We start from the raw sequence: 27,626 nt of genomic DNA, 5'->3' as shown, positions 1-27,626 counted from the left end.
AGTGGTCTTCAAAAAGAAAGGAGGACCAATGACCAGTGATTGAAGTGGATTTAACAAGTGACATCAATAAGGGATCATAGCTTTCACCTGATTTGATTTGGATTCATCCAGTGTTCATAATGTTTTGTACACTCAGTGTATATACAAACAGATAAGTAAACAAACCCTGTTATTGCATGTGATACATGCAATCATGGGAAACCTATGTTAAAGGCCCAGTGCAGTCAAAAACCTGATATTCCTGTGTTTTATATATATTTCCACACTATGAGGTTTGAATAATACTGTGAAAATGATAATAATGCCCTTTTAGTGTAAGATACGTTTGAAAAGAATGTCTGAAATATCAGCCTGTTTTAGTGGGATGGAGTTTTGGCCTGCCTGGTGACATCACATGGTGGTAAATTAGTTAATAGACCAATAAGAAAGAGTTCCAAAACTCTCTGCCAACAACAGCTAGTTTTCAGTTTCCCCTCCTCACTCAGACCACTCCCAGATAATCCTAGCGAAATTCTTGCTTGAGAAATTGCTCTTTACTAAGAATATTTTTTCTTCTTCTATTTGACCATTTTAATTGAAAACAATCACAGTAAGGTACTTAATTTTTACTCAGAAATTATTTGATATTGAGATAAAAATGGCTGCATTGGGCCTTTTAACATGTTAAGTGATACACTGATGTATCCCATTTAACCTATAGTAGCCCTAGAGTTCCAATTAAAAGTTAGACCATGGAGAGAGACAGGAGGACAGGGATTGGTATTTCAACAGAATATTAATCAGACAGTGAAATAGATTTGGAAAACAATCCACCATGAATACGTTAGCATTCGGTATATGACATTGCCCTGTTGATCCCGAGTTTACAGGTCGCCATGGCCAACAACTGGAGGCAAAAGGTGATCTAATGCCTAGGATGTCTTAGGCATAAATAATTACTGTTCCTTTCTACAGAGTGGAATGTTAGCTAAAGAGACTGGTACTCAGGCTACAGTCTGCCTGGTAAGAAATGACATTGGGCTGCCTAGATGGCTCTGGCGTAGTAAATGTAAATGTGCCAGTGAGCCTGAAAAATGATGACAATATGTCAGAAGAATTATTCAGCTGAGTGAAATGTAATAAAGCAATATGAAGGATACCAAGCCACAGCGGACAACCCCTGGCATCTGGCGATATGTGTATTCTTCATTTTATGGCTCTCAATTCATCATAAGCTTGCATTTATATGAATGTTGTTATTCTGAGCTGTGCCTTGGCCGCCAAGTGTTAATTACCCAAGCACCCACGACTTAACGGTAATTTATTGTTGCAATGGAACACTAAGTCAAAGTTGCTAATTAGTAAGATGGGGATGAAATGCTTCTAGATCTACATTTGGATGTCTTCCATTCCAATGTGATGGCTACAATACCTAAACCTAAACCTGAATAAGATCTGTAAAATAAACTATAAACCCAACAGTTTTGAGTGTGTTTGTGGTGTTTTTCACCTAATCCCGATAGGAGTGGCTACTGGCTACAGCACTTTGCAAAAGAAAGAAGACAGAAATTATACTAGCAATGCTATCCCTTAATCAGTCGTTAATGTATTTGATTTGGGAGCGCCGAGAGTGTTTCCATCCCTTTAATGAGAGAAGAAGTTGTATCTAAAGAAGAGGAGAAGGCCACTGGGCAGACTGTAACAGGAAGGGGAAATGAGACAGTTGGATGTGTCTGTGTGGCTGTCAGGTGCCTAATTTGCTCCTATGTGAATCTTGTGGAAACCTTGGCAGAGCCTCTTCCCCCAGTCTTTAATTAAGAGTAAGTGGCCTTGCAGTGCCCTGCATTCACACTCCATGCTTCTGTAGTCTTTCTGAGCATAAATACCAACTCATGTTGCTCTGGCCGGCTGTATTTAATCATGAGATTTTCACTGGTCTGCTTGACACTTGTCCTGTGCTTCCAAATGTTGAACAGAAATCTCCACAAGTGAAGGTTTGCTGCTGAGATTTAGCTGAACAAATATTGAAACATTTTTATTTCAGTAAGTTTGTGACTAATACTAGTCCTAGATGGTTGAGGAGCCTACTGGAACAACGTCAGATAGCACAGTTGAGATTAGCAAAGATTGTCCATAGATTTTCCAGCGCAGCCAAGAGGATTACTCTGTTCCAAGGACTTTTAGATTGTATCTCCGGAATGAGAAGGACTACTTTTAGTTAAAGATGAGGACACCTGATGTAAGGTCTATCCCTACGCAAGTCTAGTCCTGATCAATATCTTGTGTAAGAGTATCCCTCTAGAAAGTAAACATGTTTGTGAATGTGTACATCCAATGATCCGCCCATGTTGGACAGCACGATGAATTCAATAAATACAATCTTACAGTGGAAGTCCTTGGCAGTCTGGAACAACTTGCAAAAAGACATCAGCCTTTTAAAAACGTACTTGTAAACACAAACAATCAGGTTCTGCTTGACTTGAATTTACTACCCTACTCTCAATCTCACATTCAGTTTTGTCTGTTCATACTTCACTATGTACTAGAGTTCCCATGTTATATTGACTTTGACAGGCCAAATTCCCTTAATACAGCTAATTAGTTAGAAAAACAAGGACAGCAATGTAATAATGAGTAGGCATTGCCTCTTTCTTAAAGCAGACTACTGTGATGTTCAGGTAAGTACGACACGTTTTAAATACAATGTAGCCAGGGCAACAGTGTTATGAAACCAGAGTATGTTTGATGGATGTGAGATTGGATGCGGGATTTGACATCTAGGTTGAGAGCCTGGGCACAGCTAGTTTCTATAGCACTTTAGACCACAAAAGCAGTGACAATGCTGAGGAAAGGAAAAACACAATACTTGATATGGTAATTGACCAGGTGTAGAGAAACCCTTACTTTTCTATTTTATTTTTCTATTTTATTTTATTCCTATACATTGCAATATAATACTAATAATAGTGTTCAGATAATGATGTACTGTAGGATAAATCAGTCATTGTGCAAAACAGTAAGTATTTTTGCCTGCAGTGCATCACTAATAAATCAAAGCCTTTATAAACATTAGGGAAGTTAATGGCTTTTTTAATGTTGAAATGGGAGGATTATTTTCTCTTTGTATTCTGTTAATAACATTAAATTCTAAAAGTCAAAATAGTCCTTTTTTAAATCAAATCTTGATATATTCTGTCTGTAAGACTCTAACCAGCCCCAGGCATTTTACAAAGAGATTCAAATTTGGGCTAATGAATATAGATCCTACACATAGACAGTAGTTTAATCGAATAAGTCCTCACAGTAGATGGTGTGTTGTTCAAAGGGTTTACCAACTGAGACATAGTTCACCTTGGGTGAGAGTTTCTGAATATCACATAAGCAATAGGAGGAAAGGTTAATTGGCACACTGATAACCCAGCACAGCATGGTACAGGTACATACTGTAGCTGCTATCCTCATTTTTGTAAATGAATGATGTTCATTAAATAGGCTTTTGTTTAACAACACAACAAAAATTGTATTCAATGTAGGCAGTGAACGCTACAGACAGTCAGTAGGCAACAGCTTGCTGTTATGAAGTGCTGTCAACTCGGGTTCATAATCTGGCAAGTGCCACACACACACACACACACACACGCACACACACACACACACACACACACACACACACACACCACACACACACAGAGATTATTTAAATCTTAGTTGAGTATGTTTTCTTAGAAGTCCTGTGGTTCGCCATTAAGGATTATTTCTATAGTGCAATGTAATGAAGAAGAAATGATGCAAATTATCCTGCAGTTCTCTGTTACACACTGTGCAGCTGATGAGAACAACCACCATCGCCTATAGTGCGCCGAGCCATAAGTCAAAGGGGTACCGCTTCACAGCCAGAGCCACCTGAAAATAAAACAAGGCAACAGCAAACATGTCGTCCCCCACGAATGATGCAGTACCCCTATGGGCCTTGGGACATTTTGTAAATTACGGAGCTCTATGGCTAAAAACATAATTCACCCAAGTTTCATCAAAATCGGTCCATTGGTATCTGATATATCACGTGGGTTAGCTAGACTCATATCCCTGAGCATGTGTGCCAAATGTCATCACTCTGAGTCAAACAGACCAAGAGATAAACATGTGCCTGTTATAGCTCCACCGTGAGGTCGATATGAATGTTCTTGCATATGTTGAGTCTTGCCAGTGTTTGCAATATGTGTACCAAATTTTGTTACAATACGAATATCATTGACGGATTTATATGCATTTATGTGCCAGACCATGCAAACGTGAATGTTTATTGGTCAATAACGGCCATGTTGTTTTAGGTACTAGTGTGGAAAATATTGCGTTGAGAGACCTTTGTCCATAGATGCCACATATCAAGTTTCGTGCAGATCGGTCATTCGGTGAAAGAAAAGTAGCATTTTAAGTGTTCTTTCACAAAATGGAGGAAAATGAGGGGCGTGACCTTGCAAAGTTTGCATTTTCAATCTTTTGTTATAGCGCCAACATCTGGCCAAACAGATGCATCATTCACCCAGTTCTGTCTGAGATATCGCATGTGACGAACATACGAACAAACGTACTAACATACTAACGTCATAACAGACGGACACTGATCAACAGTCCCCTCCACGATTTCACAGTGGGGGAGAACAAAAGGAAATATTTTTACTGGATGTCAGAAAAGCCTACAAAATCCTTAATTTCCACCGAGCTGCACGAAAGGGATCCATTTTAGACAGAACGTCAGCCAAGCAAATGCCCCCTTGTTTTGTCCACAGTGAAGTGGAAAGTGATGAGATGAGATGTGATGAAGGTACTGTGGACAGACTGGACTGCATCTGTGGTTTATTGTCTTGTCGCCAACTCAATCGTTATTAGACCGGGGTCACACTGAGCTGCTCCTGCTGGGGTAGTGACACAGCCTCGTTAAAGAGCCCATTTTCCTCTCCCCTTCTGGGAGGGCAAAGATAGAAAAACATCCTGAAGAGATCTGTCATCATTACTCTCAAATACATCAGTACACCTCAGTAAGACCACGACCAAGTGCAACAAGAAGTTGATGAAGGTTTGGAGAAAGTGAACTACATGAGCACTGAGCAGATGTCAGTGTGTTGTAACATTGAGTATTTGATTTATTTAGGCATCTCAAAACAATATCAGACTTATGAGATTACAACGAACAATAGACCAGAGTGTCACAATTCTTATGCAGAGAGAAACATTGCAGTTTCAACTTAAGACATCTGTGGCATTGTGTTGTGTGACAAAGCTGCACATTTTAGAGTGGCCTTTTATTGTCCCCAGCACAAGGTGCACCCGTGTAATGATCATGTTGTTTAATCAGCTTCTTGATATGCCACACCAGTCAGGTGGATGGATTATCTTGGCAAAGGAGAAATACTGACTAACAGGGATGTAAAGCTTTTTGTTCGCATGGAACATTTCTGAGATCTTTTATTTCAGCTCATGAAACATTGGACCAACACTTTATATGTTGCGTTTATATTTTTGTTCAGTGTAATTTACTGCAATTCTACACATTTTGCCATGGGGCTGAGAAAGAATTTGCTGTTCTAAACAAATTTCCTGCAATTATACACATTTTTTCCATGGCTTACGCCATGTTCTTATGCTACCTAAGTGACTCAAACATGGCCCCATTCAATGACATTTCTTTTACATTTTAGATTCTCCCTGACTGTCAAGTTTTTATTTTGGTAATTGTTAATTCACAAAGATGATCTTATTTTAAAATATATTGCTCCATTATCTTTACTATATACTTTATATCTGGTTTTAATCATTTAAGTTTACACTGAAAACATTTTACCATCCCCAAATATATATATATCTTTTTGCAGTGGTGGCCACAATTTAGCAGAGGCAGTGCGCTGCTGCTTAATGCATATAGCGGAAACACTGCTTATGCTAAGTGATACATGTGGAGTCTGATGTTCTATTCCTAGTTCTATAGACTTCCACATGACTGGAGGTCAGCAGTTTATACTTGAGACCAAGGACAAGACATACTGTATGTCTAAGAGTAGTGAATGACTGTATATACACAGAAAACATATAAACGCAACATGTAAAGTGTTGGTCCCATGTTTCATGAGCTGAAATAAAAGATTCCAGAAATGTCCAATATGCACAAGAAGTTTATTTCTCTCAAATGTTGTGCACAAATTTGTTCACATCCCTGTTAGTGAGCATTTCTCCTTTGCCAAGATAATCCATTCACCTGACAGATGTGGCATATCAAGAAGCTGATTAAACAGCATGATCATTACACAGGTGCACCTTGTGCTGGGACAATAAAAGCCCACCATTGTGAACGGTGCCCCATGGTGGCGGTGGGGTTATGTATGGGCAGGCATAAGCTACGGACAACAAACACAATTGCATTTTATCGATGGCAATTTGAATGCACAGAGATACCGTGATGAGATCCTGAGGCCAATGTTGTGCCATTCATCTGCCGCCATCACCTCATGTTTCAGCATGATAATGCAAGGCTCCATGTCGCAGTTCTTCCATGGCCTGCATACTCACCAGACATGTCATCCATTGACCATGTTTGTGATACTCTGTATCGACGTGTACGACAGCGTGTTCCAGTTCCCGCAAATATCCAGCAACTTTGCACAGCCATTGAAGAGGAGTGGGACAACATTCCACAGGCCACAATCAACAGCCTGATCAATTCTATGTGAAGGAGATGTGTCGCGCTGCCTGAGGCAGGTGTTGATCACACCAGATACATACTGGTTTTCTGATCCACGCCCCTACCTTTTAAAAAAAAAAGGTATCTCTGACCAACAGATGCATATCTGTATTCCCAGTCAAGTGAAATCAATAGATTAGGGGCTAATTAATTTATTTCAATCGACTGATTTCCTTATATGAACTGTAAACTCAGTAACATTTTTGAAATTGTTGCATAGTGCGTTTATATTTTTGTTCAGTGTACTAACCATAAGGACTTGATATTTCATGATATTTCTGGAGGTACTGTTGTAGGGGAATATCCTGAATCAAACAGCAGCTGTTTGCTGTAATTTGATGTTTCATAACTTTTTAGATTACAGTGTATTGATTCAGAAAACAATCTATGAGAAAATAAATTGGTTTAGCTATATGAGCCAGTCAAGTGGGACAAATACTTTACTTGTGATTTGTTGATTAACTTCTCAGAACTGGTTGGGAAAGCCAGGCTTTAGCAAGAGACGTTATTATTTTTTCATTTTACTTGTACAGAAACTGTCTTTAGTCAGCAATGTGTTCTGTGTGTAATAGCTGTAGGGGGTAATGTGAGAAACAAAGTGTTACAAAGTCAAAGGTGAGCATTTCATTCCCATTTAGTTTAGGGTAAAGTACAGAACAAAAACTGCAATCCCTGTCTATCTGTGTAAGTGAGGGTCAGAGAATGATCATACACATGTACTGTATGTCCATGGGACATTTTTCGAGTTATCAAATCAAATGTATGGCATAAAGTATAAACTGGCAGTGAACCAACTAAAACCATGGACTGTTTAGAGTTCTGTACAATACAGTAAGGATCCAACCAGAGAGGAGGGGAACTAGAAATACTGAATGTGTTCTGTTCTGCCAAAGCAGTGGGCCTTCGGGCTCTGCTTATACAGCGTACAGTGGGAAAGAGAGCATCTGCACACTGCATATCAAAGCTCCTCACCACACACAATCCATTTTTAATTCCATATCATCAATATCCCGGAGGAAAACATCAGCGTTCACATGAAAAGCGTTCTTCACTCTGACCACATTTGATCAAAGCACAAGAGCATCTGAATGAATAAAGATTTTTCTTGTATTATTGGAACTGCCAAATCTCCTAAAACTAATATCCATGAAATGGAAATGTTTCAGTAACATTGACATACAGTGTTATATCTTCTGGGGTAAGGCAGGTAAGGAGTTGAGAGTATTTGGTTTGAATAATAAACAGACATGAATGTCAAATAGGATGACACAAAATGTATAAATTACTGGTATATGTTCTATTAAATGCATGAACAACTGCATACAGTTTAAAATCACTTACTGGATCATATTGTATCTCCTCCCACAAGCAGATTTTAAATGCGGGTTTTCATTATAAACTTCACCACCAAAGCTATGGTCAAATAAAGTTTAATTAATGAATTCAGCAGGGTTCAAGACTCCAGAGCACCTGTACTCTGATGATTAGATGGCTTACTTTATCGGAAATGGACCATACAGTATAAATTGCCTTACCTATGTTGGTTCCGTTTTTCTGTGCTCCGGTTTATTTACTTAACAAATAAGGAACACTCAAAATGTGCACTTATAAATCATAACAATTTTAATCAAAATACAGCTGTAGACAGAAGTCAAAGATCAAACATCACACATACAACTGATGTCTCTCATGAGTTCTGCCCCATAGGAAAAGTCCAAGTTGCTTTTATCATGCTTGTAGTCAACCCCCTGTGATGTCACTGCATACGTCATTACCTGCTACTCCTCAGACCAAGCCCATGCATACACAGCTATACAAACTTGCAAGAGATACAATAGTTCCAGTGTTTTCTAAGGCCTCAGCAGTAAATGTCCACTCCCCCAAGTTGATTTATAGAGGTATGTCTGACTAGCCTCTTATCTCTCCTACTCCCCTGCAGGGCTCTATGTTTATCTTTGAAGTGCTTTCTCACAGACCCCATGCAAGAATTCACACATTATTCTCAGACCATTTCTTTATAAGAGGCAGAGTCTTAGAAAAGACTGTGGAACAATTCTAAAGCCTTACAATGAATATAGATATATTGTTAATCTGTAGTCTAGGACCCTATAAATGTAGAGGAGGAGGGGTCCCATAGCCCCTCCCCTTCTATTAATACAACATAAGCATAATGAATTATTATAATACATCAAACATTTAGTGCCTATCATGACCCCAATTTAACCCCATCACCTATAAGCCAATTAAAGTACCCAGACATTCACTTAACTGGACAACCATGAGTAAACAATTTTGAGTTGAGCATGCTTTTGCGGCATAGTCGATAGCGCGCTGGACTTCGGGCTAGAAGGTCGAGGGTTCGAGACCTGCTCCCTTACGTTTCATTACATTGGTGTCAGAAGTGGGATCGGACCTTTCATCCATGACAGTGCGTGTGCTTGGCCGGTGAGCGCATTCCTGTAAGACCTGTGTGGCTCAGTTGGTAGAGCATGGTGTTTGCAACGCCAGGGTTGTGGGTTTGATTCCCATGGGGGACCAGTATGCAAAAAAAATAAAAGTATGAAATGTATGCATTCACTACTGTAAGTCACTCTTGATATGAGCGTCTGCTAAAATGTAAAATGAGTTCTCACATGCAAAACTTTTAATTGCTCTAAAATCTGTTTGGCATGTTAAACACAGTTTGTGTGTTTGTCGGCCTGCGTTTACACAGGCAGATAATTAAGATTTTTCCCTCCACTAATTGATATTTTTTCAAATCAGATATTTTTCAGAAATCAGAATTGGGCTGCCTCTGTGCAGCCTAAGATCAACGCATAATGTGAAGCAATGGATAGGAAAACACTATGACTGTGTTTACACATGCAGCCCAATTCTGATTTTTTTCTCACTATTTGGTATTTTGACCAATCAGATCTGCTGTGAAATAACTCTGATGTGATTGGTCAAAAGACCAATTACTGGATTAAATCACAATTGGGCTGCCTATGTAAACATAGCCTATGTAGTTTGTAGAACCATACAAGACATTACTTTTTTCGTGTCTCGTCAAAAATTCACAACTGTAATTGCATCTTAATAATATTTTCTACTCTGGAAACATCTGAACATACTGCTCCAGAGACTTCTCTGCCCTAGTTTCCTCCTCCAATCATTGAAGGATTATCTCAAATGGTTGCACCTGAGTAAATTCCACTTTTCTGGTTGTGATTACCACCAGGTTTAGCTGCTTGAGAAGTTGACAAATATACTTCCCATGACACCAACCAAATGTTTCTGTCAGCACAATAATCTGTGGTGTTAAACACACATTTTTGGAAGCAGATAACAAAACACCAGCATAGCTTGTGTGCTGCAGCTCATTCAAGATGGCTGTGCCTGTCTACCTTTTAAGGTAACTATGTTTCTATTTTAGTTTTTTTCTTCACTTCTAAATTTCAATTTGATAGCCTAGTAATTATTTTGAAGTGATTTCTGTCCTCTTTTGCAGCATGGTTCTGTTTTGCCTGTTAAGTGTGGCAGTAAACTGCATGTTTTCCAAGAGGTATGGGTATGTCCAATTGTCAATAAAAAGCTACAAAAAGCTACAATCTGGGATTGTCACATCCATGAAAATAATGATTATTCTTGAAGAATATACGCTTAAATGTTTAGTACAACTGTTACCCCCCATTGAACCCAAAATAGAATTTATGCTGTTTGTAAACAATTTGTTTACAATGATATTATGTAAAGCGTTAACATGGTTAACTTAGATTATTATTTCGATCTCATGGACTTTCAATCCCTGCATCTAGACTACAGTCTTTGAATTTGAGGGATTACATTTTCCTAGCTTCATTCCTCAGCTGATTAATGTAACAAGTGGTGGAATGGCTTCTTTAGAAAAATGTCATCCCAGGATGAGCCTTTTTAACCACTAGGAGATTGCACATAATCTTTGAAAATCTGCATTTATTTGAATCTCCTAGTATGTTATACTAAAAGTGTTCATTTATTTCAGGCTGCAGTTATGGCAATGCTGAGAGTGGCCAGCGTCTCACTGAGGATACCCAATACTACAGAGCTGCACGTTACCCCAGCCAGCATGGCCAGGTCCACAGTTCCTCAGCCTGGAGTAGCACTTAAAAAAAAAATATATATATATATATTATAATTTTTTATATTTAACCAGGTAGGCTAGTTGAGAACAAGTTCTCATTTACAACTGCGACCTGGCCAAGATAAAGCAAAGCAGTGCGACAGACACAACAAGACAGAGTTACATGGAATAAACAAGCGTACAGTCAACACAACAGGAAAAAAAGAGTCTATATACAGTGTGTAGAAATGGCATGAGGTATGGCAATAAATAGGCCATAGTAGCAAAGTAATTACAATTTAGGAGATTAACACTGGGGTGATAGATGAGCAGATGATGGTGTGTAAGTAGTGATGTGTGCAAAAGAGCAGCGAAGTAAATAAAAACAATATTGGAATGAGGTAGGTAGATTGGGTGGGCTATTTAAAGATGGATTATGGATCTCCTAGTATGTACTTTTCCTGCTGACCTCCGGTCAAAAAGTGCTCCAGTAGATTTCCGCCTAGCTATACCCTTCCAACGCCTCAAGTCCACCGACAACCTCTACCAGTAGTCCTGGCTCTAATCAGAAAGGCGCCCCTTGTGCTGGTCCTGCTCAGGGTGGCCCAGACCCAAACCAAGATCAGTTTGCCCCCAATGGCTCTGACACCCAGAGAGAAGTTTCCCATAGCCCCATTGGAAAGATCCAAGGTGTAAAGGGCCGTTGGGTTTTTATCCCAGATAAGACGGCGCTAACTGATTTGACCAAAACCCAAACTGGAAAGACAGCCCTATTCCCTTAGCCACTGGTCCCCCCCAGTATGAGACAAATCCCAGTGGCTATTACTCGCATACCACAACTTTCCCCATGTATTATCCAAACCCAACTTCTTCAGTTTACCCTGTTCCAATGTGGTATGGTCCCACTCAGGATGTTAAGGTTCCCAGTGGTTATAACCCAGGTGAGGTAAAGCCGCCCACCTCTAACTTTGGCAAAGGCCCATTTCTCCCAAACCAATCACTGCAGCTGGTCCTGCACCGGTTGGCTCAAGTACCCCTCAGCCTGGAAATGTTCCCAGTGGACATTACCAATATCTGAAGAACCCCACTACCACCCAATTTGGGACACCCCAGACTGGAGGAGGACAGGCTGATAAGAAACCCTCTCCTGTCCAGACAAGAAGTAAACCTGATTCCTCCAGAATGGAAAGCTCTCAAAACCGTAGACCTGCACTCCAGAAATATACCCCCAGCTATGGCCCTCCTTATAGTGTAGGTCAATATAAACCCCCAACTCCAATCAAACCTGACCCTGTGCCCACCAATGTTGGCTATGGCCAAAATGGAGGAGCTCCTAGTGGTTACTACTACCCAGGTCAGGAAACCTCTCCCTGGTTATTTTGGCAAAAGACTGACTGAACAAACTATGCCTCCAAAACCTACTGTTGACCCTGTGCCCAATACCTCTGATCCTACCCACTATGGAAACCATTTTCTAGTTCAGACTAAACCTTCCATCTCAAATTCAGGAATAGGCTGGGCTGGTAAGAAACCTTCAGTCCAGAAAGGTAGTGAACTTGGTCCACCAAGCCCCCAAATAAGACCTGCCCCCCCAGAGTTATACCCCCAGCTATGGCTCTCCTTACAGTATGGATAGCCAATAAACATTCAAACCCCCCGGCAGAAAAGACCCTCCACTTCCCATTCAGGAAGAGACCAGGATGGTAAGAAACTCTCTCCTGTACCAATTTCTGGCCCTGTTTCTGCACTCGATCATTCCATCACAGGAGGTTCAGACAGCAAACCTGCACCGCAAAGTTATACCCCCACCTACGATGCTCCTTATAGTGTTGGTAGCCAATATAACTGCCAAAGGCCAGTCAATCCTGACAAAACAGACTATCATTGAGGCCCTGTGTACGCCAATGTTGGCTATGGCCAAAATGTAGCTCCTAGTAACTACTACTCTGGTCAGGAACAACCCTCTACCAGTTATCTTGACAAAGTACAGACTGGACAAACCAGGCCTCCCAAACATGTCATTGAAGCAAAACCTTGCCACGGCACAAGGTACAGCTGACCCAAGTAGAACCTCTGCTGCCTGATCTTCTGCCAGCTCTACTGGCCCTTACAGTATGTAAGATCAGTATAATTATCCAAGGCCAGTAACACCTGACCAACATAAAGGAGCTTCTAGTGGCTACTACTCGGGTCAGCATCAACCCTCCACCAACTATTTTAGTCATGGACCGACTTGCCAACCTATGCTTCCCATATCCATATCTGATGTCGACCCTGTCCCCTATCCTACCCACTATAGAACATTTTACCCATGGCAGATGCAACTGTCCACCACCAATTCAGGAGGAGGTGGCCAGGTTGGTAAGAATCCCTCTCTAGGTCAGCAAGGTAGTGAACATGGTTCCCCAAACCGCAAATACAGCAGACCTGTGCCCCATACTTATATCCCCGTCTATGGCTCCCCTCATAGCGTAGGTGGCCAAAATGCATATAACCTCCCAACGCCAGTCAAACCTGACACTGTGCCCAACAATGTTGGCTATGGACAGAAGGTAGGTACTCAAAAACAGCCTGCACAAAAAATGCATACAAAAGTAATTGTAACTGACCTTGTGCCTAATTTGTTTCTTACTCGGCATGGAAACTATTACCCAGGTTTCTGACCTATTACCCAGGTCAGAAACAACCCTTCAACCCCAATTTGGGAATGGGCCAAGCTGGTAAGAAACCCTCTTCTGCGCCAATGACTGAACCTGTTTCTGTTGACGGCCAGAGATGGTGAACTTGTTTCCTCCAGCTTTGAAAGCCCTCAAGGCAGCAGACCTTCACCCCCACATTATATCCCCAGCTGTGGTGTTCCTTATAGTGTGGGTAGCCAATATAACCTCCGAAGGCCAGTCAATCCTGACAAAACAGACTATCATCGAGACCTTGTGCCCTCCAATGTTGGCTATGACCAAAATGTAGCTCCTAGTAGCTCCTACTCTGGTCAGGAACGACCCTCTACCAGTTATTTTGACAAAGTACAGACTGGACAAACCAGGCCTCCCTAACGTATCATTGAAGCAAAAACTTACCCCAGCCAACATTCCTCGGCACAAAGTACAGCTGACCCAAGTAGAACCTCTGCTGCATGACCATCTGCACAGCTATGCTGGCCCTTACATGTATGGTCAGTATAATTATCAAAGGCCAGTAACATCTGACCAGCATAAAGGAGCTTCTAGTGGCTACTACTTGGGTCAGCAACAACAATCCATCAGTTATTTTAGACAGCCCAAACCACACGTCCCATACCAATCATTGATGCTGACCCTGTCCCCTATGCTTCTAACCTCTATCAAACCTATTACCCAGGGCAGACCCAACCTTCCACCACCAATTCAGGAGGAGGCCAGGCTGGTAAGAAACCCTCTCCAGGTCAGCAAGTTACTAAACATGATTCCCCAAAAGCAGCAGACCTGTGCCCCATAGTTATAACCCTGGCTATGGTTCCCCTTATAGCACAGGTGCCCCAAGGCCAGTAACTGCCAAAACAGACTACCCTGTGCCATCCAATATTGGCTATGGCCAGAATGGAGAAGTGCCTAGTAGCTACTACTACTCAGGAAAACCCTTCCACCAGTTAGTTATATTGAACAAAACAATCCTCCCAAAGCTTTCATTAAAGCAAAACCTTACCCCAGCCAACATTCCTCTACACAAAGTATAGATGACCCAAGTAGAAACTCTGCTGTCCAACCTCCAGCCACCTTTTCACAGCACTTGGGCCACAAACCTGCTTTGGAAGTCAACATGTTTGCACCTTTTCACAGTGGATTAAACCCAAATGCAGCCAACCAGTTTGCCCAGATTATCAGTGACTCAAGCAACATGGAGGCTGAGAGTGGTGAAGAGCCTAGTCCTGTCCAACCCACTCCTGAATCAGATGAAGGTGCAGGTCCCAGAGGATTTATGCAACAAATACTTCCTCAGAGAAACTACCTCCTGGAGTGGAGGCTCCTGTGGTGATGTCGTTCCAGGAAGACCTGAATTCAGGATGAATTAAGTGCAGGTATGATGGGCTTATTGACATCACCATTTTATTTAATCTGTTTCTTTCCATGCAGTTTCAAGATTAAGTTAATTTGTCTGTGTATTCCATAGATGGAAAGAGGACTAATATTTGTTTCTGTGCCATTACAGTGTCTGTGATGGTACCATTGTGGCCATCTCCATTTTAAAGTAGTGAATTTTCATATTGTTTTAAAATAAACAAAATAAATGTAATGCTAATAAGGTATGCACAGCATGCAGTGCTGGAGTGCTGAGCCAAATCTTGTCATTTATTGTGGTCACTAGATTGTGGTGATGCAGCTTAAAGACAGTTACAATTCATGAGCAACCCAATTTTAAAGAATGCTCTGATCATTTGCTAATCACTCCCAACCTATAGGAATCACCAACCCAGTTGACTACTTTAAATTGGTGGAAGCCCTCAATGGCAATGTCATGCTATGACTGGTTGTATCAATCTAGAGCCTTCTTTCTACCTCTATGGTCTATTCACATGTAATTCTGGGCACATTCATATAGCAGAGTAAGAGTGGTGATCTGGGATCGGTTTTAGATTAAAATGAATGGACAATGGGGACCTCATTCTAGATCGGCACTCTTACTCGGAGACAGTTTCTTATGGTCTAAAGGTATTCCAATTTATGCTGTATCTTATTGTGTACTATATTAACTATACTTTGTATCTGACAGGCTCGATGATCTCCTGACCATGGACTTCAATTCTCTACAGCACTTTGATTACTAATAAACCAATATTTCACTGGAGGTCCTTTGTCTAACTATGTGGGCTATTGGCTCTGATTAGTAAGAAACTTGGTCTAATCATGGCTCTTAAAGCTTTAGGGGCTTTGCGTGTCAAGAGTATCCAATATGCGTTACACTCAACCCAAGTTAGAGAAATCTTTCTTTAGTTGGTTTAAATGCATCTGCAGGGGTCTCATTACTTGCTTTATTCTTTAGTAGTAAATGCACTTTAATTTAATTAAATCTTTCAGATTTGTTCAGCCAAAGCAGTGTTGGGGGAAACTGCATGTTAAAGGCCCAGTGCAATCAACAAGGTTTTTCTGTGTTTTATATACATTTCCACACTGTGGTTGGAATAATGCAGTTTTGAAAAGAATGCCTGAAATTTCAGCCTGTTTTGGTGGGATTTAGTTTTGGAAGTTGGACCAATTACTTTCAAACCTCTGTCAGTAACGGATAGTTTTCAGGTTACAGATCCCTCCAATAAGTCCTAGCAAAGTTCTTGCTTGAGAAATTGCTCTTTGCTAAGAAGCTTTGCAAAACCCATTAATGACCATATCAATTGAAAATAACAGTATGAAGGTACTTCAGTGGTACCGGAATTATTTTATATAGAGGTAAACTGCTGCATTGGACCTTGAAAGAATGGCCTAAGCTGCACTAGGTGTGAGGAATGCACTAGGTGTGAGGAAATACCATTTTATTTTTGTTCAAACATCCTTAACATTTCTGGGATTACATCTTTATAATGAGGACAAGAAGTAACTCCACAGGGCTTAAGCTAACACTGCAATTATCAACTGGAATTCAGATTTGTTAAATACAATGGATGTCAAAGGTTGTCATGCGGTGCCTTGCTCTATGGTCCATATCAGCTACTAGAAACCTTTTGGCACCATTACAAATGAGGATATTGTCTATTCAACCATGTATGATTTTGTCACTCAATGAGTTGTAGCTGTGGGAGGCAGGTGTGGTAATTTGATTTGTCAAGTGTATGACATTTGTGATAAGATGTTGCACAGCACAGTTGTTGACATTGCATAGAGGGTGTGTTCAAAAGAACTCCAGATCAAAGAAATGCTCTTTTATTGGGGCGTCTCACAGGAGACATGTTAACTTCAAAGACGAACGAGTTGGAGCTCTTCCTTTGCTTGTTGCAATAGGTCTGGGCGGCATCACTGAAGCACATCAGCTGTAAACAAACCCTGCATATTCATAGGAACTGACATACCATGTCATCATTCTTGTCTAACATGAGCCCCCACCTGTTTGGTCCTGCCTCACTTGTTACTGCTCTGGCTGCTAGCTACTGTATGAGAACATTGTCAGCTAGCTACATAGTGAGGATAGTGGTATTTTGAATGTAACTGTTTCAGTGTTTTGTTTTGTGGACTCCAGGTAGAATTGCTTTGGCGAAAGCTAATGGCGATCTGAATAAAACTTGCTTCTAATTCCTTGTATCTTAAATGGGCTAAAAGTTTAGTTGTGTAAATGATTTATTGGGAATCTACATAACACCTGCCACACAGATCAATCACTATCCATAAAAGTATGACTGACGCCACCTGCTGTTTAGAAACTGATGCATAGAGTATACGAGCTAATGGAAAGTAAAATTATTACACAGTCCACTTTTTTTAAGTTTCACTTGATAAGACATCTGTCTGCAGAAGGGTTGCCCAGGAAGCAGATGTTAGCAATAAGAAGAGGAAGGTAACAAGCGTTTGAAAGAGAAAAAGGCTGTCAGTGAGGGGAAGAGACTGGCTGAAGAGAGGAGTATGAAATTAGAATGTGAGAGAGGGGAAGGAAGGATGGATGGTTGGATTGGAGGGCAAAAGAGAGGTTTTAACACTGTTCAAGAAGTATGACTTGAATTCAGGTGAGGGAGTGTCCAGTTAAGCTTTGAGCAACAGAAAGAGCATAAAACTAGTCTGAGGAGCATAATTGTGCTGTCTCCATCGTACAGGGCTTTTGGGACCATTGTGGAATATGAGCTTGCCAAGTAACAAGCCTTTTAAATAGTAAGAAGAAAAAGTGTTTTTTACGACAAACGATGCAAGTGGTTTCCTCTGCCCTGAATTCAAGTTTCGATTGTCCTCCAGTCACAATAAGGTCCTCTCACTTCTCACAACTAGGGTTGGGTGGGCCTAAACTAATGTCCCAGCAGGGTTAAACAGGAAGGTATGGGCAGTGTCTGCATGAGAGTTTATGTATGCAACTCAACAAAAAAGCACTTAAAGGGATGCTTCTGGATTTTGGAGATGAGGCCTTTATCTACTTCCCCAGAGTCAGATGAACTCCTGGATACAATTTTTATGTTTGTGTCCAGTATGAAGGAAGTTAGCGGTAGTTTCGCGAGCCAATGCTAACTAGCATTAGCGCAATGACTGAAAGTCTATAGTTATCTGCTAGCATGCTTACAATTCTTAAATGGTATCCATGAGTTAATCTGACTCTGGGGAAGTAGATAAAGGGCCTCATTGTCAAAATCCCAAAGTATCCCTTTAAAAAAACGATTGTTTAAAAAAGAAAATCCACTCAATGTTCTTCATGCCTACAGTATTTTCAAGGCTAAAAACGATATAAGCACAAAGGTGCTCCTTTAAGTTAGCAGTTGGATGGTATGTTGGGGTCTCCATCTGTGGGTGAAGGCTTGACGCAGTGCCCTGCCTCAGGGGTCAAAGTCTGTCCCACCGTGTCACAGCACCAACTTCCTGTCTGGGTGATTGGCACGGCTTGAGCGCTGGTGGTGCACCTCCAGGTGTTTGCTCTGCACCCGGTCAAAGTGGTGCAACAGGTCATTGTAATCCATGTAAGCGTATGCCAGAAGCTTGATGCTAAGAGACTTAGACTCAATGTACTTCAACTCATCCCTGAAACCAAAAACATGGGGATGAAATAAATAACTGTATAGGGAATAATATTGTAGTGGCAGTGGCCATGGGAATGGAATGCTGCACAGTGTAGGCACACCACATTAACACAATCATTAGTACTACTCACACTGTCCTCATGAGCTCTGGGTTAGGCATACAGCACAGGGAGTGAGAGAGAAGCTGGAAGGCCTGGCTCTGAAGAAGCAGCATCAGCAGGCCGTACAGTGCCTTGATCAGGTACGGATTGTTCTCCACATCCAGCAGCTGAAGATGTAAATCTAGACAAACACAGAAAGATGAGAGACAGGTGTGTGTGTAGTGCTGTGTGATGCGGTTCAGTGTGTGTGTTCAGGTCTAATATTGGTGCTGTGAGACTCACAGGTAAAGATGGAGCTCTTGATCAACTGAACGAGCTTGTCCACTTCCATGAGGAATTCCACAGTCACCTCCAAGTCACCACTTCATGGCTAACATAAAGGAAATATAGTACAACATACACACCAATAGACATACACTATGAGGTGCAATAATGCTGATATGCAAAATGTATATCAAAGACAAGCAGAAAGGATACAACTTCTGGATGAGGTCGTAGGCATGGCGATAGTTCTTTGTCAGGAAGCAGTGGGACACGGTGGCCACAGGGTTGTGACACCAGGAGCGGTACAGGCAGCAGAACAAGGCATTGCTCTTCTGCAGGGGGCGCCAGACACACACAAGGGCACCAGACACACAGTACAACTCAATCCATTCAATAAGTTCATTGAAATTCAAGTCCTCTGTCACTTTTTCCCAATTCTTAATTTGTTTTATTTGGGAACTTCCTGAATTGAAAATGACCCAGATCCAGGTGGCCAGCCATACAGAATCATCCCCTCAGATATTACAGCTCTGATTTCAACACCATAGTGCCCTCAAAGCTCATCCCTAAGCTAAGGACCCTGGCACTAAACACCTCCCTCTGCAACTTGATCCTGGACTTCCTGATGGGCCTCCCCAGGTGGTAAGGGTAGGTAATAACACATCTGCCATGCTGATCCTCAACACTGCGGCCCCTCATGGGTTCGTGCTCAGTCCCATCCTCTACTCCCTGTTCACCCATAACTGCATGGCCAAGCACGACTCCAACACCATTATTAAGTTTGCCGACGACACAACAGTGGTTGTCCTGATCACCAACAACGATGAGACGGCCTATAGGGAAGAGGTCAGAGACCCGGCAGTGTGGTCCCAGGATAAGAACCTCTCCCTCAACGTGATCAAGACAAAGGAGATTATCGTGGACTACAGGAAAAGGAGGGCCGAGCACACCCCCATTCTCATTGACGGGGATGTATTTTGTATTTGTATTTATTATGGATCCCCATTAGCTGCTGCCAAAGCAGAAGCTGCTCTTCCTGGGGTCCAGCAAAATTAAGGGAGTTTTAAAAACATTACAATTCATTCACAGAATTCACAACACACTGTGTGCCCTCAGGCCCCTACTCCACCACGACCACATATCTACAGTATTAAATCCATGTGTATGTATAGTGCGTATGTTATTGTGTGTGTATGTGCGTGTGTGTGTGTGTGTGTGTGTGTATGCCTGTGTCTGTATGTTTGTGTTGCTTCACAGTCCCCGCTGTTCCATAAGGTGTTTTTTTATCTGTTTCTTAATTAAATCTAATTTTACTGCTTGCGTCAGTTACTTGATGTGGAATAGAGTTCCATGTAGTACTGTGTGCCTCCCATAGTCTGTTCTGGACTTGGGGACTGTGAAGAGACCTCTTGTGGCATGTCTTGTGGGGTATGCATGCGTGTCTGAGCTGTGTGCTAGTAATTTAAAACAGACAGCTCGGTGCGTTCAACATGTCAATACCTCTCATAAATAAAACTAGTGATGAAATCAGTCTCTCCTCCACTTTCAGCCAGGAGATATTGACATGCATATTATTAATATTAGCTCTCTGTGTACATCCAAGGGCCAGCCGTGCTGCCCTGTTCTGAGCCAATTGCAATTTTCCTAAGTCCTTTTTTTGTGGCACCTGACCACACGACTGAACAGTAGTCGAGGTGCGACAAAACTGTAGGACCTGCCTTGTTGATAGTGTTGTTAAGAAGGCAGAGCATCGCTTTATTATAGACAGACTTCTCCCTGTCTTGGCTACTACTGCGTCAATATGTTTTGACCATGACAGTTTACAATCTAGGGTTACTCCAAGCAGTTTAATCATCTCAACTTGCTCAATTTCCACATGACTTATTACAAGATTAAGTTGAGGATTAGGGTTTAGTGAGTGTTTTGTTCCAAATACAATGCTTTTAGTTGTATAAATATTTAGGGCTAACTTACTCCTTGCCACCCACTCTGCAGCTCTTTGTTGAGTGTTGCAGTCATTTCAGTCGCTGTAGTAGCTGACGTGCATAGTGTAGAGTCATCCGCATACACATGGCTTTACTCAAAGTCAGTGGCATGTCACTAGTAAAAATGTACACAAGGTCCAAAAGGAATTTGGCTTCCGCTCTAGCCCTAAGACTCTTTTACAAGTGAGAGTCAGAGGCGAGGTCTGAAAACACTACCTGCTGCCGTAAAAGGGAACATGCATTGGCCGGGAATCGAACCCGGGCCTCCCGCGTGGCAGGCGAGAATTCTACCACTGAACCACCAATGCTTAGACAGAGCTTTAAAGGGGGTTCCCGGACTCAAACAACGCGAGTCCATGGAGTGACTAAACGAAACAGAAGAAAATTATTATCAGGGAACAAGGAATTTCTCAAAGTCCATTGTACCCGTTTTTCCCTTCAAACTTCTTCTTCCTCATTCCAATCCGTTGCTGTAGCTTCTCCCACTCTCGTTCTTAGAATTGAGAGTGAAAAATGTTGATAGATTCCATCTTACCCCCTCCCCTTGTGCTTCTCTGCCTGTGTGCGCAGTTACTGTGACCGTTGCAGGGACTGTGAAGAGACCTCTTGTGGCTTGTCTTGTGGGGTATGCATGCGTGTCCGAGCTGTGTGCTAGTAATTTAAAACAGACAGCTCGGTGCGTTCAACATGTCAATACCTCTCATAAATAAAACTAGTGATGAAATCAGTCTCTCCTCCACTTTCAGCCAGGAGATATTGACATGCATATTATTAATATTAGCTCTCTGTGTACATCCAAGGGCCAGCCGTGCTGCCCTGTTCTGAGCCAATTGCAATTTTCCTAAGTCCTTTTTTTGTGGCACCTGACCACACGACTGAACAGTAGTCGAGGTGCGACAAAACTGTAGGACCTGCCTTGTTGATAGTGTTGTTAAGAAGGCAGAGCATCGCTTTATTATAGACAGACTTCTCCCCGTCTTTGCTACTACTGCGTCAATATGTTTTGACCATGACAGTTTACAATCTAGGGTTACTCCAAGCAGTTTAATCATCTCAACTTGCTCAATTTCCACATGACTTATTACAAGATTAAGTTGAGGTTTAGGGTTTAGTGAGTGTTTTGTTCCAAATACAATGCTTTTAGTTGTATAAATATTTAGGGCTAACTTACTCCTTGCCACCCACTCTGCAGCTCTTTGTTGAGTGTTGCAGTCATTTCAGTCGCTGTAGTAGCTGACGTGCATAGTGTAGAGTCATCCGCATACACATGGCTTTACTCAAAGTCAGTGGCATGTCACTAGTAAAAATGTACACAAGGTCCAAAAGGAATTTGGCTTCCGCTCTAGCCCTAAGACTCTTTTACAAGTGAGAGTCAGAGGCGAGGTCTGAAAACACTACCTGCTGCCGTAAAAGGGAACATGCATTGGCCGGGAATCGAACCCGGGCCTCCCGCGTGGCAGGCGAGAATTCTACCACTGAACCACCAATGCTTAGACAGAGCTTCAAAGGGGGTTCCCGGACTCAAACAACGCGAGTCCATGGAGTGACTAAACGAAACAGAAGAAAATCATTATCAGGGAACAAGGAATTTCTCAAAGTCCATTGTACCCGTTTTTCCCTTCAAACTTCTTCTTCCTCATTCCAATCCGTTGCTGTAGCTTCTCCCACTCTCGTTCTTAGAATTGAGAGTGAAAAATGTTGATAGATTCCATCTTACCCCCTCCCCTTGTGCTTCTCTGCCTGTGTGCGCAGTTACTGTGACCGTTGCAGGGACTGTGAAGAGACCTCTTGTGGCTTGTCTTGTGGGGTATGCATGCGTGTCCGAGCTGTGTGCTAGTAATTTAAAACAGACAGCTCGGTGCGTTCAACATGTCAATACCTCTCATAAATAAAACTAGTGATGAAATCAGTCTCTCCTCCACTTTCAGCCAGGAGATATTGACATGCATATTATTAATATTAGCTCTCTGTGTACATCCAAGGGCCAGCCGTGCTGCCCTGTTCTGAGCCAATTGCAATTTTCCTAAGTCCTTTTTTTGTGGCACCTGACCACACGACTGAACAGTAGTCGAGGTGCGACAAAACTGTAGGACCTGCCTTGTTGATAGTGTTGTTAAGAAGGCAGAGCATCGCTTTATTATAGACAGACTTCTCCCCGTCTTTGCTACTACTGCGTCAATATGTTTTGACCATGACAGTTTACAATCTAGGGTTACTCCAAGCAGTTTAATCATCTCAACTTGCTCAATTTCCACATGACTTATTACAAGATTAAGTTGAGGTTTAGGGTTTAGTGAGTGTTTTGTTCCAAATACAATGCTTTTAGTTGTATAAATATTTAGGGCTAACTTACTCCTTGCCACCCACTCTGCAGCTCTTTGTTGAGTGTTGCAGTCATTTCAGTCGCTGTAGTAGCTGACGTGCATAGTGTAGAGTCATCCGCATACACATGGCTTTACTCAAAGTCAGTGGCATGTCACTAGTAAAAATGTACACAAGGTCCAAAAGGAATTTGGCTTCCGCTCTAGCCCTAAGACTCTTTTACAAGTGAGAGTCAGAGGCGAGGTCTGAAAACACTACCTGCTGCCGTAAAAGGGAACATGCATTGGCCGGGAATCGAACCCGGGCCTCCCGCGTGGCAGGCGAGAATTCTACCACTGAACCACCAATGCTTAGACAGAGCTTTAAAGGGGGTTCCCGGACTCAAACAACGCGAGTCCATGGAGTGACTAAACGAAACAGAAGAAAATCATTATCAGGGAACAAGGAATTTCTCAAAGTCCATTGTACCCGTTTTTCCCTTCAAACTTCTTCTTCCTCATTCCAATCCGTTGCTGTAGCTTCTCCCACTCTCGTTCTTAGAATTGAGAGTGAAAAATGTTGATAGATTCCATCTTACCCCCTCCCCTTGTGCTTCTCTGCCTGTGTGCGCAGTTACTGTGACCGTTGCAGGGACTGTGAAGAGACCTCTTGTGGCTTGTCTTGTGGGGTATGCATGCGTGTCCGAGCTGTGTGCTAGTAATTTAAAACAGACAGCTCGGTGCGTTCAACATGTCAATACCTCTCATAAATAAAACTAGTGATGAAATCAGTCTCTCCTCCACTTTCAGCCAGGAGATATTGACATGCATATTATTAATATTAGCTCTCTGTGTACATCCAAGGGCCAGCCGTGCTGCCCTGTTCTGAGCCAATTGCAATTTTCCTAAGTCCTTTTTTTGTGGCACCTGACCACACGACTGAACAGTAGTCGAGGTGCGACAAAACTGTAGGACCTGCCTTGTTGATAGTGTTGTTAAGAAGGCAGAGCATCGCTTTATTATAGACAGACTTCTCCCCGTCTTTGCTACTACTGCGTCAATATGTTTTGACCATGACAGTTTACAATCTAGGGTTACTCCAAGCAGTTTAATCATCTCAACTTGCTCAATTTCCACATGACTTATTACAAGATTAAGTTGAGGTTTAGGGTTTAGTGAGTGTTTTGTTCCAAATACAATGCTTTTAGTTGTATAAATATTTAGGGCTAACTTACTCCTTGCCACCCACTCTGCAGCTCTTTGTTGAGTGTTGCAGTCATTTCAGTCGCTGTAGTAGCTGACGTGCATAGTGTAGAGTCATCCGCATACACATGGCTTTACTCAAAGTCAGTGGCATGTCACTAGTAAAAATGTACACAAGGTCCAAAAGGAATTTGGCTTCCGCTCTAGCCCTAAGACTCTTTTACAAGTGAGAGTCAGAGGCGAGGTCTGAAAACACTACCTGCTGCCGTAAAAGGGAACATGCATTGGCCGGGAATCGAACCCGGGCCTCCCGCGTGGCAGGCGAGAATTCTACCACTGAACCACCAATGCTTAGACAGAGCTTTAAAGGGGGTTCCCGGACTCAAACAACGCGAGTCCATGGAGTGACTAAACGAAACAGAAGAAAATCATTATCAGGGAACAAGGAATTTCTCAAAGTCCATTGTACCCGTTTTTCCCTTCAAACTTCTTCTTCCTCATTCCAATCCGTTGCTGTAGCTTCTCCCACTCTCGTTCTTAGAATTGAGAGTGAAAAATGTTGATAGATTCCATCTTACCCCCTCCCCTTGTGCTTCTCTGCCTGTGTGCGCAGTTACTGTGACCGTTGCAGGGACTGTGAAGAGACCTCTTGTGGCTTGTCTTGTGGGGTATGCATGCGTGTCCGAGCTGTGTGCTAGTAATTTAAAACAGACAGCTCGGTGCGTTCAACATGTCAATACCTCTCATAAATAAAACTAGTGATGAAATCAGTCTCTCCTCCACTTTCAGCCAGGAGATATTGACATGCATATTATTAATATTAGCTCTCTGTGTACATCCAAGGGCCAGCCGTGCTGCCCTGTTCTGAGCCAATTGCAATTTTCCTAAGTCCTTTTTTTGTGGCACCTGACCACACGACTGAACAGTAGTCGAGGTGCGACAAAACTGTAGGACCTGCCTTGTTGATAGTGTTGTTAAGAAGGCAGAGCATCGCTTTATTATAGACAGACTTCTCCCCGTCTTTGCTACTACTGCGTCAATATGTTTTGACCATGACAGTTTACAATCTAGGGTTACTCCAAGCAGTTTAATCATCTCAACTTGCTCAATTTCCACATGACTTATTACAAGATTAAGTTGAGGTTTAGGGTTTAGTGAGTGTTTTGTTCCAAATACAATGCTTTTAGTTGTATAAATATTTAGGGCTAACTTACTCCTTGCCACCCACTCTGCAGCTCTTTGTTGAGTGTTGCAGTCATTTCAGTCGCTGTAGTAGCTGACGTGCATAGTGTAGAGTCATCCGCATACACATGGCTTTACTCAAAGTCAGTGGCATGTCACTAGTAAAAATGTACACAAGGTCCAAAAGGAATTTGGCTTCCGCTCTAGCCCTAAGACTCTTTTACAAGTGAGAGTCAGAGGCGAGGTCTGAAAACACTACCTGCTGCCGTAAAAGGGAACATGCATTGGCCGGGAATCGAACCCGGGCCTCCCGCGTGGCAGGCGAGAATTCTACCACTGAACCACCAATGCTTAGACAGAGCTTTAAAGGGGGTTCCCGGACTCAAACAACGCGAGTCCATGGAGTGACTAAACGAAACAGAAGAAAATTATTATCAGGGAACAAGGAATTTCTCAAAGTCCATTGTACCCGTTTTTCCCTTCAAACTTCTTCTTCCTCATTCCAATCCGTTGCTGTAGCTTCTCCCACTCTCGTTCTTAGAATTGAGAGTGAAAAATGTTGATAGATTCCATCTTACCCCCTCCCCTTGTGCTTCTCTGCCTGTGTGCGCAGTTACTGTGACCGTTGCAGGGACTGTGAAGAGACCTCTTGTGGCTTGTCTTGTGGGGTATGCATGCGTGTCCGAGCTGTGTGCTAGTAATTTAAAACAGACAGCTCGGTGCGTTCAACATGTCAATACCTCTCATAAATAAAACTAGTGATGAAATCAGTCTCTCCTCCACTTTCAGCCAGGAGATATTGACATGCATATTATTAATATTAGCTCTCTGTGTACATCCAAGGGCCAGCCGTGCTGCCCTGTTCTGAGCCAATTGCAATTTTCCTAAGTCCTTTTTTTGTGGCACCTGACCACACGACTGAACAGTAGTCGAGGTGCGACAAAACTGTAGGACCTGCCTTGTTGATAGTGTTGTTAAGAAGGCAGAGCATCGCTTTATTATAGACAGACTTCTCCCCGTCTTTGCTACTACTGCGTCAATATGTTTTGACCATGACAGTTTACAATCTAGGGTTACTCCAAGCAGTTTAATCATCTCAACTTGCTCAATTTCCACATGACTTATTACAAGATTAAGTTGAGGTTTAGGGTTTAGTGAGTGTTTTGTTCCAAATACAATGCTTTTAGTTGTATAAATATTTAGGGCTAACTTACTCCTTGCCACCCACTCTGCAGCTCTTTGTTGAGTGTTGCAGTCATTTCAGTCGCTGTAGTAGCTGACGTGCATAGTGTAGAGTCATCCGCATACACATGGCTTTACTCAAAGTCAGTGGCATGTCACTAGTAAAAATGTACACAAGGTCCAAAAGGAATTTGGCTTCCGCTCTAGCCCTAAGACTCTTTTACAAGTGAGAGTCAGAGGCGAGGTCTGAAAACACTACCTGCTGCCGTAAAAGGGAACATGCATTGGCCGGGAATCGAACCCGGGCCTCCCGCGTGGCAGGCGAGAATTCTACCACTGAACCACCAATGCTTAGACAGAGCTTTAAAGGGGGTTCCCGGACTCAAACAACGCGAGTCCATGGAGTGACTAAACGAAACAGAAGAAAATCATTATCAGGGAACAAGGAATTTCTCAAAGTCCATTGTACCCGTTTTTCCCTTCAAACTTCTTCTTCCTCATTCCAATCCGTTGCTGTAGCTTCTCCCACTCTCGTTCTTAGAATTGAGAGTGAAAAATGTTGATAGATTCCATCTTACCCCCTCCCCTTGTGCTTCTCTGCCTGTGTGCGCAGTTACTGTGACCGTTGCAGGGACTGTGAAGAGACCTCTTGTGGCTTGTCTTGTGGGGTATGCATGCGTGTCCGAGCTGTGTGCTAGTAATTTAAAACAGACAGCTCGGTGCGTTCAACATGTCAATACCTCTCATAAATAAAACTAGTGATGAAATCAGTCTCTCCTCCACTTTCAGCCAGGAGATATTGACATGCATATTATTAATATTAGCTCTCTGTGTACATCCAAGGGCCAGCCGTGCTGCCCTGTTCTGAGCCAATTGCAATTTTCCTAAGTCCTTTTTTTGTGGCACCTGACCACACGACTGAACAGTAGTCGAGGTGC

The 27,626-nt window shown here is 42.3% G+C and overlaps 1 protein-coding gene, 1 long non-coding RNA gene and 6 other non-coding genes across 8 annotated transcripts; 1 reads left to right on the top strand and 7 right to left on the bottom strand.

Moving 5' to 3' along the window:
- The first annotated feature begins 10,020 nt into the window (after positions 1-10,020).
- On the top strand, positions 10,021-11,027 carry LOC106561465 (uncharacterized). The gene is made up of 3 exons (XR_001318793.3): positions 10,021-10,109; positions 10,206-10,259; positions 10,719-11,027. It is a non-coding gene; the product is annotated as an uncharacterized LOC106561465 (long non-coding RNA).
- Positions 11,028-16,281: 5,254 nt separating this feature from the next.
- Positions 16,282-20,305, bottom strand: LOC106561451 (vac14 homolog (S. cerevisiae)). The gene is made up of 4 exons (XM_045688359.2): positions 19,050-20,305; positions 18,855-18,934; positions 18,603-18,753; positions 16,282-18,472 (listed from the first exon to the last, which is right to left on the bottom strand). The coding sequence occupies exons 2-4, from the start codon at positions 18,901-18,903 to the stop codon at positions 18,298-18,300; spliced, it is 375 nt and encodes a 124-aa protein (XP_045544315.2). The 5' UTR covers positions 18,904-18,934; positions 19,050-20,305; the 3' UTR covers positions 16,282-18,297.
- Positions 20,306-21,058: 753 nt separating this feature from the next.
- trnag-gcc (transfer RNA glycine (anticodon GCC)) lies at positions 21,059-21,129 on the bottom strand. Its single transcript has one exon. It is a non-coding gene; the product is annotated as a tRNA-Gly (tRNA).
- A 1,111-nt stretch (positions 21,130-22,240) lies between these two features.
- trnag-gcc (transfer RNA glycine (anticodon GCC)) lies at positions 22,241-22,311 on the bottom strand. The gene has a single exon. It is a non-coding gene; the product is annotated as a tRNA-Gly (tRNA).
- Positions 22,312-23,422: 1,111 nt separating this feature from the next.
- trnag-gcc (transfer RNA glycine (anticodon GCC)) lies at positions 23,423-23,493 on the bottom strand. The gene has a single exon. It is a non-coding gene; the product is annotated as a tRNA-Gly (tRNA).
- A 1,111-nt stretch (positions 23,494-24,604) lies between these two features.
- On the bottom strand, positions 24,605-24,675 carry trnag-gcc (transfer RNA glycine (anticodon GCC)). The gene has a single exon. It is a non-coding gene; the product is annotated as a tRNA-Gly (tRNA).
- A 1,111-nt stretch (positions 24,676-25,786) lies between these two features.
- Positions 25,787-25,857, bottom strand: trnag-gcc (transfer RNA glycine (anticodon GCC)). Its single transcript has one exon. It is a non-coding gene; the product is annotated as a tRNA-Gly (tRNA).
- A 1,111-nt stretch (positions 25,858-26,968) lies between these two features.
- trnag-gcc (transfer RNA glycine (anticodon GCC)) lies at positions 26,969-27,039 on the bottom strand. The gene has a single exon. It is a non-coding gene; the product is annotated as a tRNA-Gly (tRNA).
- Positions 27,040-27,626: the final 587 nt, after the last annotated feature.

This window comes from Salmo salar, chromosome 10 (assembly GCF_965601325.2).
Source record: "Salmo salar chromosome 10, fSalSal1, whole genome shotgun sequence".
NCBI lineage: Eukaryota > Metazoa > Chordata > Actinopteri > Salmoniformes > Salmonidae > Salmo > Salmo salar.
Note: the sequence above shows the minus strand (reverse complement) of the source record. Positions and strands in the feature narration are given on the sequence as shown.

Bases quoted from the DNA above. Each gene is read 5' to 3' on its own strand.
- LOC106561451 (XM_045688359.2), bottom strand. From the start codon at position 18,903: ATGGAAGTGGACAAGCTCGTTCAGTTGATCAAGAGCTCCATCTTTACC. The intron at 18,754-18,854 runs GTGAGTCTCACA...GTGTTTGTCTAG, and splicing joins CAAGAGCTCCATCTTTACCT to ATTTACATCTTCAGCTGCTG. The intron at 18,473-18,602 runs GTGAGTAGTACT...TTTTGGTTTCAG, and splicing joins CCAGAGCTCATGAGGACAGT to GGATGAGTTGAAGTACATTG.